The following is a 14,830-nucleotide window of genomic DNA, read 5'->3' as shown; positions in this document are numbered from 1 at the left end:
TCTCATCTATTCCAGAGAGAACTAATGCTTAGAGCTCAATCTAGAGAGTATTGATGCTTTGAGGTCCCCCCTAGAGAGGTCCCATCTATTCTAGAGAGAACTAATGCTTAGAAGCCCAATCTAGAGAGGACTGATGCTTTGAAGTCCTTCCTAGAGAGGTCTCATCTATTATAGAGAGAACTAATGCTTCAAAGTGCAATCTACAGAGGACTGATGCTTTGAAGTACCTCCTAGACAGGACTCAGCTATTCTAGAGAGAACTAATGCGTAGAAGTGCATCAATAACCAGCGGAAGGAATCTAGAACAGTTGTGATGTGACATGATCTTTGTAGTCTATAGACTAACCAGGCTGCTGAGATTTGGACCAGTTACAAAGGCATTAAAGGGCATTAGGTCTTTCTTAGATAAACTATGTAATCCCAATTGCAAAATTCCAAACAAGTGAGGTCTAATGCTAGAAGTCCAGTCTAGAGCAGACTAATGCTTAGAAGTGTATTCTTCAGACAACACATCCATTCAATAGAGGGCTAATGCTTAGAAATCCAATCTAGAGTGCACTAAAGTTTAGAAAGCCAATCTGAGAGGTGATGCTTTCTAGTCCTTTCTAGAGAGGCTTATTCACATTTAATGAGGACTAATGCTTATAAGTCCATCACTAATGAGAGAAAGGATTGTAGAGCAGTTGTGAAGTGATCTGATAGACCATCCAGGCTGCTTGGTTTTGGAACAGTTACAGAGGTGTGAGGTATTTCTTAGATCTTAGACACACCTATGTAATCGCTGTTGCAGAAATCCAATTTAGAGAGGATTAATCCTCAGAATTCTAACCTGGAAAGGGCTAATGCTTAGATGTCCAGCCTGGGAAAGGCTAATGCTTAGATGTCTGGCCTGGGAAGGGTTAATGCTTAGATGTCCGGCCTGAGAAGGGCCAATGCTTAGAAGTCTAACATGTGAAGGGATAATGCTTGGAAGTGTAATCTGGGAAGGGCTAGTGCTTAGAAATCTAATCTAGGAAGGGCTAATGCTTAGAGGTCCAGCCTGGGAAGGGCATGTGCTTTGAAGTACAACCTGGGAAGGGCTAATGTTTGTCTATTTATCCTTTCTCGCTGGATCTGAGAATAAGGCGATCTTCTTGAGCATGTCCAGTAGGAGATGAACACGTCTAGGCACGGTTCGCATTTCAGGAGGAGGGCCCTTTAGTTCCTGGCTTTCATTTCTGGCTTTGTCAAATCAACCAGAGGTCTGGCTTTTCCCCTGAGTTTGTGTTTCCAAAGTGCCAGTCTTCGAAATCTCGGTCTCCTCTTGTCCTTTTGAGGTTTCTCCGGCTCTGCTTCTTCCTAACGGCATATTTTATTTTTGGAAACCTTATCAATATTCAGCTGCATAGCTCTTCTCTGCGGCTCTTTCCACAGTCACATGCTTGTGTCATGTTGCCTTTGTTCCCCTCTTCCTAGTGTCTCTATGCCCCCAGGAACCCGCGAGGAACTGTTTTATCTTCTGCTGGCACCCTGTGGTTGCTGTGCCTCCCTTTGCCTTGTTGTTTCTCGGTCTCCAGACTCACTGCTGAGGCATATTCCTGTCCCTCTGAGGTTGCCGCTTCATGCTGATGTGGGACTGATTTACAGGCGTATGGTAATGCTCACCAGGCATAAAAGCAGGCAGTATTCTCTACAGAGCATCGTAAAAGTACGCCATTTGCTAACAGTACGTATTCCAAGCGGCGGAAAACAATGCAGAATGCGACAACTTTCAGTGAACAGCTGTGATCATGGAATAAGCATGTGAGGAAAGAACACATGATGGACATATTCTCTGATTTACGCTATATTCGAGTATATTTTATTTGGAGTGAATCATATTTCCACATTTAACGTGTAGCCTATTCTCCCAGTGAAGAGAAATGGATCGTAATGCCCCATTTAACATGTAATGTTGTGTTATTAGTATGTTAATCTACGGTGGTGTTCTTACCACGCCGGGCCTTTGCATGGGAAAGGGGAAGCTGGAACACATTTTTGCATTTAATATAGGATCTATTCTTCCATTAGACATGTAATGTATTGTCCGATTTAGCATGTCATACAGATTTTCCCCTATAACATGTAATGGAATATATACCAACTTTTATTATGTAATTTAGTCACATCAAATATGTAATGAATTTTCATATCTAACATGTGATGTACTTTCCCATGTCACATATAGAAAAACCTAGTTCAGCATTTAACAAGTAATGTGTTCTCCATTTAACTTCCCATGTACGATATAATATAACATATTTTAGCATTTCAAATGTAATGTATTCTCACAGTTCACAAGTAATGCATTCTCCCATACAATATGCAGTGTACTCTTCCATAAAACATGCAACAGAATCCTCTGAGCATTTAACATGTTTTCTCTCACATAATATTAAATGTATTCCCCCATATAACATGTAATGGAACATATTGTATAATTTAACATTCTCTTATTTACTTTGTAGTATATTACCCCATGTAACATACAGTGGAACACAAGTTCTGGTGGTTAGCATAGATTCAATGGGATCATTGTTTATAGACATTTGCATTAAACCCCACTCTCCCCTTGCCTGCTCCCCAGATCCCCTTTGTCATCTCTGTCTCCCCTTTCACCCTCCCTTCTCTTTCTTCCCCCATCGCCCTTCACTCCCCAATCCATTTGCCCCCCTCCTCTGCCACCTTACGCGTTATGGATTGTGCAATGGACCTTCCACACTGGTTTACGTGTGCAGCGTCTTTCACAATACAGAAAGAACATCCTCCACATGTAATTAATTCCCCTTCAAGATATTTGTTTTCTCCCATCTAACATGTATTGCAATTTCCCATATCACATGTTGTAAAACAAAGCCCAGCATGTATGGAATTCTTCCATATACCATGTAATGTATCGTTCCATATAACATGTAATGTAGAATATTCTAGCATTTAACATGTAATGTATTTTCCCTTGCAACATTGAATAGTATAGAGTGGAACTTTTAATGTCTATTCTCTTATGTAACCTAGTCTCCGTCCATGCTACTCTTCTCCGCCCTTAATGCTGATGAGGCGGCTTCTGTTATTTCCTGATCTCTTTCATCTTCTCTAGATCAACTCTATCCTCTGTCTGATTTCCCCCCCACCCAGAAACCTTCTCAACCTTGGCTGTCTCCTCACCTTCGTTCTATGTGTTGTTTTCTTCGCCGGCTTGAAAGGTGCTGGCTTAAATCTAATTCAGCCTCTGACCACTCTTCCTACTTTTCTTATCACGCTCTCTATGATAATTGCTTACTCTCTGCTAAACGTGCCTATTTTTCTGATCTACTACACACTCAATCCTCCCACCCTAGGTGTCTTTTTCAAACCCTGTGCCGCTGATCATTCAAAATAGAAGTCCTTTGTCAGGAGAGCCTTTCCCCAGCAGAATCATTTTGCAAGTGTATGTTGTGAGAAACCTGAAGGTGTCTCCCTGGCTAAACCCTGAGGATCTGTCTTCCAGGTGGCCAGAACACGGCCATCACTACTGGATCCAGTTCCTGGGGGTGGACTAGTGAGGGAGGATCACCTGGATGGGGGTCCTCGGGAAGTAGGAGTGGGACACCGATGGGTGAGACGTGGTATCGCCCTTCCTTCAACACCTTTTCCCCATCCTTTTCTGTAGGACATTCAAACCACTTCCCCCGACCCCCACACAAACACTTTCACAGAACATGAAATACAACAGACTAACACCAGAGCCGCTTACCTGACATGTCTCAATAATAGGGTCAGGCAAAGTCAGGCAATTGATCAGAATCACTCACACCTGACGGCCTTTTCCCTTCCCCACAGGGATTAAAGGTGGAGCAAGAGAGCACAGTACAAACAAGGCAGAACGCACAACGAGACAGCTGTCCAGGCACAGCAGTCCAAGAGGAGGAGAAAGGTGGCAAACATCAAGAGGCTGTCGAGGAGAGACACTACCTTGCCCTTCTTGACAAAACCCAGCAAAACCTCCGCAGAAGGAATCGTAAGACCGAGGACAATAGCCCAAGTGTACTGAAACAGATGTCAGCGGTACACAGAGCAGATTGACGCTGATAAACCGATGAGCGAGGGAGACTCCTGCTTCCATGGTACGAGCCTTGACTCCAGTTAAGAGGAAAGCCAAGCAGTTCATCACAGCTGGTGAGTCGAAAGGGGAACCGATAAGAGCCGCTGAATGAAAGTCACAAAGTGAGAGAAGTTCAAAGAACTGTAAAATTGTAAAGGTTAGACCAGCTGCAGAAGGGGACTGCTCCGAGAAACCCTGATCGATCCCCGTCTGAGTGAAACTACAGATTCCAGAAGGCCAAAGGAGAGCCGCCAAGATAGGTCAAAGTGTTCATACAGGAGGTCACGCAAAATCCCTGTACAGTCGAAACTTAAGGAAGTAAGGGAAGTGAATCCCGCTTCGTGAGAAAGCAAGGGAAGTGAATCACGCAAACATTAAAAGCAAATGTGAATGTAAAGTTGGCAAGAGTGAACCCGGACGAGGGATGCTGACGAGGAGGGGGTAAAGTCTAATGTCCCAAGAAAAAGTTTGTTGACAAAGGTGAACCCGGCCAAGGGATGTCCACTGGAACTGTTTAAAAGACATTAAGGTTGGTGAATGCTAGGAAGGCCATAGTGAACCCGGTGGATGGAGTATGAAAGCTAAGAGGGGCCTGTGCCCGAAAGAGGGGGTCCCAGGGGTGAAGCCATCACCCGAGAAATACATAGAACAGAACTTTGTGTTTGTTAGTTGTTTTTGTAAACCTAACAGGCCCTCGGAACCAGGACACCACAACCACTGAAGACCTTGAAATCGGTAGGAACTGTTTTAGGATCCAAGCCCGTAAGAGGGAGATTCAGGGGGTGAAAAGCTACCACCCAACACCACGAGGAACAAGGGTCATCACCCCCGGAAGAAGGGGATACAGAAGTGAAGAATTCTCACCCTTTATAAAACTATGAAACAAACTTTCATTTTGTAGAAGGAACTTTTCTTTTGTTTTTTGAATATGTCAGGCCCTCGAAGGCAAGAGACTTTCAAGAGAAACGAGACTTGGCCATCGACGACCCTGATAGCTGCAAACTGTTGACTCATGCTGGGAAAGCTTGAGTGTGTCCTGTGCTCCAAGATCCCACCTTACCCCATGCTCAAAACCTGGGGAAGGAAGACCCAGGCTACCACATCCTGACATGTTATTTGTGAACACTTCTTTCTTTTCTTGAAAACTATCCCACACCCTTTTTGTATTAGTGGTAAGGTTTGGCAATAGGTTTCCTAGTATAGGCCCTTTTTTATTTGACACAAGGAGACCAGGACTGCCTTACTTTCATTTGATGGTTGACACTCGCTCCCATCTTAGATTTAGGTTTTGATTGGGCGATTTTCCAGCCTGCATACAGTTTAATAAAAACCCTTGAACTGTGATCACTTATGTCTGTCTTTACTGCTGCCACCATGAGTTCCTTACAATGTCCACTGCAGAATCTATGTGCCACATAAAAGGCATTTACATATTGCTGTGCTACTAAATTGCCATCACAACTCCCTTTCGAGCGGTGCCAATGCTCATCAGAATATCTATGCCAGAGAATGTTTTTTACCTGTAAATCGCCTCATCTCAACTCTTGCCTGATGAATAGGATTTATAATCGATTAACTGCACTTATACGGCGAGCTATACCGCGATAACCTTCTGTATATTGAAATCCCTGTGTCATGGATTGTGCGCTGACTCTTTTACAAACTTTCCACCTCAGCAATACGGATGCTGCTTCTTGACCATCTAGTAACTAATAGTGTTGTGCTGTCACCTTTCTGCAAGGACTGTGCTTCTCTCTACCCACCGCACAATCACAGCACAAACAGATCCACCAGTGTTTGTAGAGGTGCACCTGCATCTGTGGCTCAGCATTTTGTCCTACGATGGGTGTCTTTAACCTTCGGATCTCCAGATCCATAGCACTGCGATTTCAATGATCCCTTGCAATTGACTATGCTGGATATAGCTGATGGGAGTTGCATCACAAAACATATGGAGAGCAAAAGGTTGGAGACTTCTGCACTAAAGGTGAGCTATCTCCCTGACAGGTCAAAAATGTGGTGAGGCCCGACTAGAGGTAGAGGGCTCAAGGAAGTCCTGTCTCGTCCTTCCTCCACCCAAAATTCTTCCTCCTGAATCGGGTGTCTGCATGCTCTGGCTCGCAAGATGTTTCGGACTACGACTCCTTTGATCCCTGACCACTGATTACGCTGGCTAGAGCGGAGGGAGTTGTAGTCCAGATCCTCTTGGGAACCCAAGGTTGCAGACCTGTGTCCAAAATCGCTCATCTAACTTTTGACAAACACCTGCCCATAATGAGCTGATTCTTTGCATTGGTCCTACCCCTATGAACAGGACGATGGAGGCTGCTGATGTGCCTCTCAGAGCATCCCAAGCCTTTGGTCACACAAGTTGTTCATAGAGGAGCAGTGGTGTACACTGGTGGCAATCGTTTCAGAGCAATCATAATGCATCGTTTTATATTTTGGGAAACCGAGAAACAAAAGCCAATGCCTGTTTGCATGCTTGAGTACATAGAGTAATGTTTACGGTCCTGCTGCTTGAGTGTCTCTGGCATGGATTGCACAAAACAGTTCCAAATAGGACTGAGTGTCTCTGGCATGGATTGCACAAAACAGTTCCAAATAGGACCCATGATGATTAATTAGGTGGTGTCTGTGTCTTGTTTCTTTACAGCGTCTTCCCAAGGGAACTCAAAGAGGTGTTTGCTTCATGGCGACAGGAGTGCAGCAACCGAGGCCGCCCCGACATCAGCGAGCGATTGATCAGCGCCTCCCTGTTCCTCCGCTTCCTGTGTCCCGCCATCATGTCTCCCTCGCTCTTCAACCTTCTCCAGGAGTACCCGGATGACCGCACGGCGCGCACTTTGACCCTGATCGCCAAGGTCACGCAGAACCTTGCAAACTTTGCAAAGTAAGCGCTTCTCCACAGAGCTCATAACGGGAAACAAAGAACGGTGATTTGATACACTCTGCCTGAGCTGTTATTGCTCACTAGTCCTCGGAAAGCAACAATTAGCCGGGAAAGGCAATTATCTCTTGCTGGTAACATCCGTCATGTTGAATTTTAATTCCCTTTCCCCAATGTTTATGCGTTTTTGTTAGGAGCTTTTTAAATGCAGAAGCGACTAACTGCTTTTTTAAGAGCAAAGAGAGCGGTCTGGATGAAAGATGAGTTTTAATAATGCAGAGAAGTTTTAGTTGTGTATAGTGCTGGTATTAATCTCCCAGTGACTCAGAGCACAGCCAGTTTTTTGATGAAGCAATTACACTGAACATTAGTCATGTTTTTTTTTAGAACATATTGCTAAATATGGGGAAATGCAATGCATAAAGGTAAGCATTGATAGAAATAACTAAATTGGACTGGGGGGGTGTCAATTTATGTTTAATTGATTTTATATTTATTTTCTTGCATAGCGCTCACTACAAAATGAATTGCTTGTAGGTGTGGCAGACGATACAAGAGCGGAGTCCTCGTAGCTTGTTTTAGGTGGAAGGGGTCACAGCGAGTCAGCTGTTTTCTGAATTGTAGTAGAGATGGCGCTTGACAGAAACAAGGATGGTGTAGGTTCTATAGTTTGGGGGCGGCGATGGAGAATCTCCCGCCTCCATATCTTGCATGATTCGATTAGATGACCATGGGCTTTGCCGACTGTCATACTACCAGGGACGTCATTTCACCAAAATGCCAGGGGTAGCGGAAGTGACATCACACGACCCTTGACCCCTGGTGACATCACAGGAAGTGATGTCATTTGACCCCACCACGAAGTGATCTCACGGGATGCGATGGAACGCGACCTTTCACAAAAACAGGAAGTGCTATCACATAGCATTGTACACTACAAAAAACATGGTTACGATATCACTATAATGTGATGTACATTTCATACAAGTATGGATCGCCATATGTATCGTTAAGATCAGTGTGTATAGGCCCATATTACCAAATTACTGTGAATGCAAGCAGACGTCCATGACCAAATGATAATGATATGTTATTATATAGCACTTATGCTTAAGCGCTTTATATAGAAAAAATGTGCATCCAATATCACCCAACCTGTGTTGTTACTCATTTATCGACCTCAGAAGGATGAAAGGCTGAGTTGAGGGATTTAAGAACAGACTAACTCAGTGACTCACCCCCTGAAGTGTGCCTGACATAAACCTTTAATGAGTCTAGCAATTATTGTATAGAATTCCAGAAAGACACATTATTTGCTATTCCTATTCTTTCTTATTTAGGGTCAGTGCTGAAAGTGTTAGACTTGTGTCACTCCTTTTCTTCTTTTTCTTTTTTTTAAGGGGCTTTAACAAGAAAGCCAGCCACTCCAGAAGTAAAGAGCCACATGGTGCTGGCCACAGCCCACGAGTTTACATTACAAAAAAAACAACTTTTTTTCTTTTTTTCCCTCTTTTTTTTCTAGAGGTCGCAATAGATTATATACAGTAGTGGCTTATCTCGCTACTGTTGATTTTATTTATGCACAATGAGTTCATTTCTGGCCCTTTGATGTATTATGTGGGTAAGGTGGTGAGAGGAAGCAATCAGGAATGCCCACCTTTTTTCCCCTCCCCCACCCCAGTATTGAACATTTCTAACAACTTGTTTTACTCTGTTGAAGGGAAACACCCCTTCTGTACAGTAAAAAGAAAGAATTAAAAAATTGGGGCCAGTTTGGATTTTTTACCTGCACCTTCAAGGTGGAGGTACAAATTGGTGGATTGTCTGTAAAAAGTCCTCAGAAAATACCACTACCTGTATTCCCATAGAAGTCCGTTGATGGTTTTTGATCAAACCCTGAATCAGCAGTATTTGCCAAATACTGACCATGTTATTGTTACCACCCAGCTCTGAATTACCTCCTAAATCTGTAATTGTTTTTCAATCTCTTGTCCAGAACACTCTTCTTTTATGTGAGCAACAAACTAAACACATGCAAATTAATGCCAGATTTAGATATGTACATACAAAGTCACATGAACACAGATATATCCTTCCACATATACTTAACACTGTCACAAGTAAACTCAAACACATTAACCCAGTCACAGAAACTGAAACACACTCACACACCCAACCTTATTTCAAAACGCACATAAATGTAATAGGCCACTCTTGCTCCCTCTCCACAGGAATTCCCCTTGTAGTGTTCTCTGCTTTCGCACGATAAAATATGTTGCTGAGGTTCCGAGAAAGTGCAACTTGGGAGCACAAAAGAGCCACGTCTCTTCGTTCTCTTTCCTTCTGCGTTATCGAAGTGCAGACTCCATAGCCACAATTACCAGGAAGACCCTGACCACATCTTCTAGTCGTGTCTGGCGAAGGCTGACTGGTAAATCAAGGTGGTCTACTGTCTAACTGTACGCCAGTGCAACAGATGGCAGTGAGGGGCAATGAATGGGCATGGTGTGTTGGGCAATTAAAGAGTGCGAGTGTCAAGGAGGTAGTGAATGAGAAATGTGGGAAAGGGAAGGAGGTGCGTGCAAGGTATGGGAAGGGGATTGCATTAATAAAGGATGGATCAAAAGGGGTACACATGTCTGAAATGTAACTGTAACAAACAGGGGGACATTGAGAACGTGGTGGAAGAGAAGGCTAGGGCACTGGAGCATGATGGGTAAGGAAGATAGGGTAATTGAGATGGAGGTACACATCCGGGATGGCAGGTCATCAGGTTGACTGATGCTGAGATCTATGTCGTACCTGCATGCCACTGCACACAATTATGGGACTGGCTTCACCCCCTTTCTTTTTTCTGACTAATTGATGCCTACTTGCTTTATGAACATCTGTTTCAATTACTACTGCTCTTATATTTGTTCAGGTTGCTTTATCATGTGACTTGCTGCTTTGGAAGTACACACTGCAGACTAAGATTATAATTATAGCACACTTTCATTATAATTATAATCTTAGTCCGTTTGTTAGATGTATTTGCCTCAGGATACACACGATTAATAGGCTTCTCTCATGTAGATGCATTGATGCTTTGAAAACCAGATTTAATGAACAGTATACTAGCTTAGCCCTAGAATAACAACTTTTGCAGATTTGTTTTTGTTACTGATATTGAAGGTTGAATAGGAGAAGATTAAGATTCCCATGCTTTCTGAAGTGGAATGTGTGGAACCAGGAAGACGGGGCTCAAATCCCCACCTTGCACACTTTATACATTGGGCCTCATTACAATACCGGCGGTAGCCGTGCCGGTATAACAGCACGGCTGCCGCCAGTATCATTTTTTTTCCGGCGCCCGCGAATGGTCAATTACCGGGAGATTATGGCCCTGCCGGACCCAGTAATTGCCTATTCGCGAGCGCTGGAATAAATTGCTCCCCATTCCCATTTGAGCTCCATAGGGCTCAATGGCGAATGGGGAGGCCGGATGCACCGACACCATTCAGAATGGTGCCGGTGCATCCGACATGCTCTGCTCGCGGGTGCCGGTACGCACGCCAGGTCAGACCTGGCGGGCGGGAAGGCCCCTGTGAGCAGAGCTCGTAGTTTGCCGGTCCGGTAACAACAGTACTGGCAAGCTTACCGGTACCGTTGTTACCGGACTGGCAAACTTATAATGAGGCCCATTGTGATCCTGAGCAAAAGACCTTTCAACACTGTACCATATTTTCCTTAAATATCTGTAGAGAAAGGCTCACTCATATGGGTTTATACTCTGTAGTGTTACTCTATAAAGCATATTGTTAAGGCGGCTGGATGGCATGTGAGAGAGTCTTATGTTGTTGGGGGGGGAGTCTGTATACAGTGTGCAGGTATTGGTTTGGCATTGTAGGGTGGGGAGGCAGGAAGCCAGGTATGGGTCTTTTGATATGCCAGCTCAATGTTTGGCTCTGAAAGCAAACCCAGAACCCCTGGCTCAGCAATGGCTCTGATTTACCAATGACTTCACCACCTCTTTACATTGTTCTAAGATGAGATGGGAGATGTGGCCTGCTGTCACATTGATTGAAAACGGGCTCAAATCCCATCTTTCCTATTTCACCAATTATATTATCCTTGTGAAATAACTTTACTATGTTTGGTAAGTGATAGAATTCCCAGGGGCCCGGGTCTCTAACAAACCACGAACATAACTGAAACAATATGTTGCATAAAAGGAAAGTAATATCAATTATGTCTACAATATATACTTAGAAATGTGTGGGAGGGGGAGAGGTTGGTATTACTTGGTCTGGAAGTCGGGGACACTGCACCAGGGTCAGAAAATTAAACTTGCCCCCCAGGCCAAATGTTGCCAGTCCTCCCCTGGAGTCAGTAATGAGTTCCAGTGACCACAATGCACAGCTCTTAAAAAGTGCTCTCTGAAGATTCTGCGTGTAGGCTCTTGGGCGGATTGTGAAGCTGAAGCATATGTGGAACACTACGAGAGGCTAGAATTATGTGAGCCGGGGAAATGAAACCTGCTGTGCATTTGGTATTTTTTATGACAATATTAGACGTTTGGTCATGCATTATAATTAATTCTCTGCATTTTTAGGAACATATATTTTCAATGAAATATTCCCCAGCCCTCTTTCTGTTTAAAAATAAACTATCATCCAATTAAACTTCTGTGGGCAGGTGCTTGAGCCCTTGGGAGATTAGAACATTTCCTTGAAAATCCTCTCCCGCCCGCAGCTATACCAAAAAATAAAAAACATTAAAGTAACTTTTTTAGTCAACAATTAAAAGAAAACCCAAATATTGATTATTGATTGATTTAATGAGAAATATTCAAAGAAGTTTTACAGTCCATGTTAGACTATGATTCATGCAGTGCATGCTCTGTAGCAATGTGTAATGTATCTTACACTGTGTGTGTATATATATTTATTTATTTATTTATTTAGTTATTGTGATTTGGTTTATAAATGCACCTTTCGCAAATGGCAAATAATGCATGTCAATCCAATGCAAGGCACAGCAAATTACCATACTAATAATAAATTCAAAGTAAAAATTGTTATAGCAAAAATTATTGAAACTAAACAATCTTAACAAATTGATCCAAATAAAATGTACAACTTCAAGAATTCGTTCATTTGTTTTCAATACAGAATTAAATTGAACAGCAAGCAAATCTGCTCTCCATCCACGAGCCTAATCTATAGATAGTCCCTTGAAAAGGGGTCATTACATTTACAATATCTATGAATTTCTCCATAAATGTGGGTTTCTATGATACCTCCTCTGCCACTGGCACACCACCATTGTCATGATGCCATCAGGTTCTTCAACTGCGGCTACATCTGGCACAGCCCCAAAATCACCTTCTACTGGGAATAAGTGCAAAGAACTGATGGCCAAGACACCATCCGGTCCAGCAGAGAAGCTCACTATCTCAGGAGGCCAAACAGAAATGCAGAAGCCACAACGTCTCCACATTGGCATCATGGACATGCAAGATGGAGGAGCTTAAAAACAGGCCTTTTCCTGCTAGGCCCCAACACTCCCGAACGCTTAAGGGAGGAGTGGAGCACCACACTCTTGAAGTAGCTCTCCACCTCCTGATGAAGACCATATACTAACAGTCCTCTTCCTACTCACCCCCACCTTCTACCACCTCTTCTACTGGTGCAGTGCTCCTGGGCTTCCTTGCAAGGTTTACCCCCATCTAAATCCTCAGCAGAGATACATACACGATGAAAACCAATATGCCCCAGCATGCAAATGTCCTCAGAAAATCATGCTACTTGGGACAAATGCAAATTAGCTGGGCGTAAGACGTGCAAGATTTATGCGAAAGATGCAGAAGGTTGCAGGTCACGTGATGGACATTTCTGATTTCCTGTTCCCAGGGAGTATCTTATGCTGATGCCAGCTCTGGCCCTGCATGCCAAAGATAAGGTGGATTCACAGTTTAGCAGGGACAATTAAATTGTCCTAGGAGAGGATGACGGAAGTCAATGAGGGGTCACAGAAAAGTAATCCATCAATGGTGGTGCAGCGGCCCGTGCTCAATTAGACCAGTGTGTAGGCTTTTGATTATTATCACCAACCCCATTTTTCATTGTGTCGTCGCGTCCAGGAGCCGGACTTCAATTGGAAATGCACTGATGCAATACTTGGTACGCGTGAGGCCCCTGATTGAGTGTACATCAGCGGGTTGGATGTCACACCGTGGCAGCCATTGTTCTTCCACTCGCGTCTTCATATTTCGTAGTAGGGGAGGGACATCATATTTGTCAAAGGGGGTAGATGAGGGGAGAGATTTATCGCAAAAGGGGCATATACCCCGTACTTTGATTCTGCATGATTCTTATCCGAATCCCAGTGGATTCATGTCCGAGTTCCTATTGGAATGTCCCAGTGATTCCTAAATGGCATTTAATGGATTCCCGGGGAGTATTTCCGGAATAGTAGGAAATCTTAGATGATCCATATGGTGCATTAAAACATATAAAACATGATCACATTCGTTTGAGTTCCCATAGGAGAGTCACACACCAAATTGAACTGATCTGGCCCAGCTTCTAATTTCATCCAAGTAACCCATTTAGCTTCTGATCAACTCCTATTAGATCAGACAACTCTAGATGGATTTCTGGTTTGAGATGTGCAGATCTGGTGCCACCCGTTAGATATACATCGAGGGAGTGTAGTTGGTTGTGTGATGGGCTTGGGATGTGCAGAACCGGTGCTTCCAGCTAGAGGGAGTGCAGTTGGTTGAGCGATGGGCTCCAGATGTGCAGATCTGGTGCTGCTAGGTAGATGTACATGGAAAGAACTCAGTTGGTTGTTTGACGTGCTGTAGATGTGCTCAAGCAATCCAAAACAGTTTGGAGCCTGGTTGGATTGGATATTCCTACACTTCCCAAATCTACCCATCGTGGCTAGCTTCTGGGATCTCCAAGGCCTTTGCGTTTTGTCCATTGCAGTCAGAGGTAGAGTAATCTATCAAGAAAGGGGGTTCATTTTGTAGAGTTTCATTATGACCCCTAGATCTGTTTGTAGGTTCATCACTTTTAATGCAGCCAGTGTCCCATCTTGATGGTTTTGGATCCAATCACCTGAAAGGTAGATTTTAAGTGCAGGAATTACTGACATTGTTGGTTTATTACACTTGCATAGGTTTAAGCAGCTCATTGGCCATAGCCGTTCCATTTCAGAGGTGAGAGAGTTGCTTGTGGAATCCATGTTTCCAAAACATGTTCGTTCTTATCTCGCTGGACATCTGTATGTCCTGTGAGATAGCTCAGTCAGGTAAGTTACTGCTTTAGATATCTGCTTGCAGCATGCTGTTGCAGGTTCGAGCCCCGACAGTTCTCCATCTTTTCTTGGCTGATAAACTGAGTAGTATTAAATAGGGCAACCATGACATCTACAATTACAGACTACAGCACTATATAAAAGTGTGATTGCTATTAGTAACTGAACATTGGGCTTATATTCCTCCTGTTCTCTTTGACATCAAGAGAACACTATACCTTTTCAGATAGCAGGTGATGTTGCATATACATATAAATTCTTCTTGCTTGCTATCTTGTGCCTTGTTCTGCCTCATTGTACCTCTTCTTGGATCCTGTTGGGTTAGATAAATGCCTACCAATACACATTGATCCATATCCCTTACACTGCTCATACTGATCCCTATAAATAATATGGATCTGGTTGCTTAAGCAGGTTTGTGTTTGGAAGTAAAAACACTGAAGACACTGCACAGCTTTAAACAGTTCCTATCTGATGCTCTCACAACATCACACTTGATAGAATTAAAAGGTCATATTGAGTTGATATAAACCTAG

The 14,830-nt window shown here is 43.5% G+C and overlaps 1 protein-coding gene across 8 annotated transcripts in view; it reads left to right on the top strand.

The window, feature by feature from the left end:
- DAB2IP (DAB2 interacting protein) overlaps positions 1-14,830 on the top strand; it is a 1,964,804-nt gene that overhangs the window by 1,802,761 nt on the left and 147,213 nt on the right. For all 8 annotated transcript variants that reach the window (XM_069609510.1, XM_069609509.1, XM_069609506.1 and 5 more), the window contains one exon: positions 6,756-6,992. In XM_069609510.1, coding sequence (XP_069465611.1) covers positions 6,756-6,992 — 237 coding nt within the window. The remainder of the gene's footprint in view (positions 1-6,755; positions 6,993-14,830) is intronic.

Source organism: Ambystoma mexicanum, chromosome 8 (assembly GCF_040938575.1).
Source record: "Ambystoma mexicanum isolate Mex_15411 chromosome 8, UKY_AmexF1_1, whole genome shotgun sequence".
NCBI classification, from domain to species: Eukaryota; Metazoa; Chordata; class Amphibia; order Caudata; family Ambystomatidae; genus Ambystoma; species Ambystoma mexicanum.
Note: the sequence above shows the minus strand (reverse complement) of the source record. Positions and strands in the feature narration are given on the sequence as shown.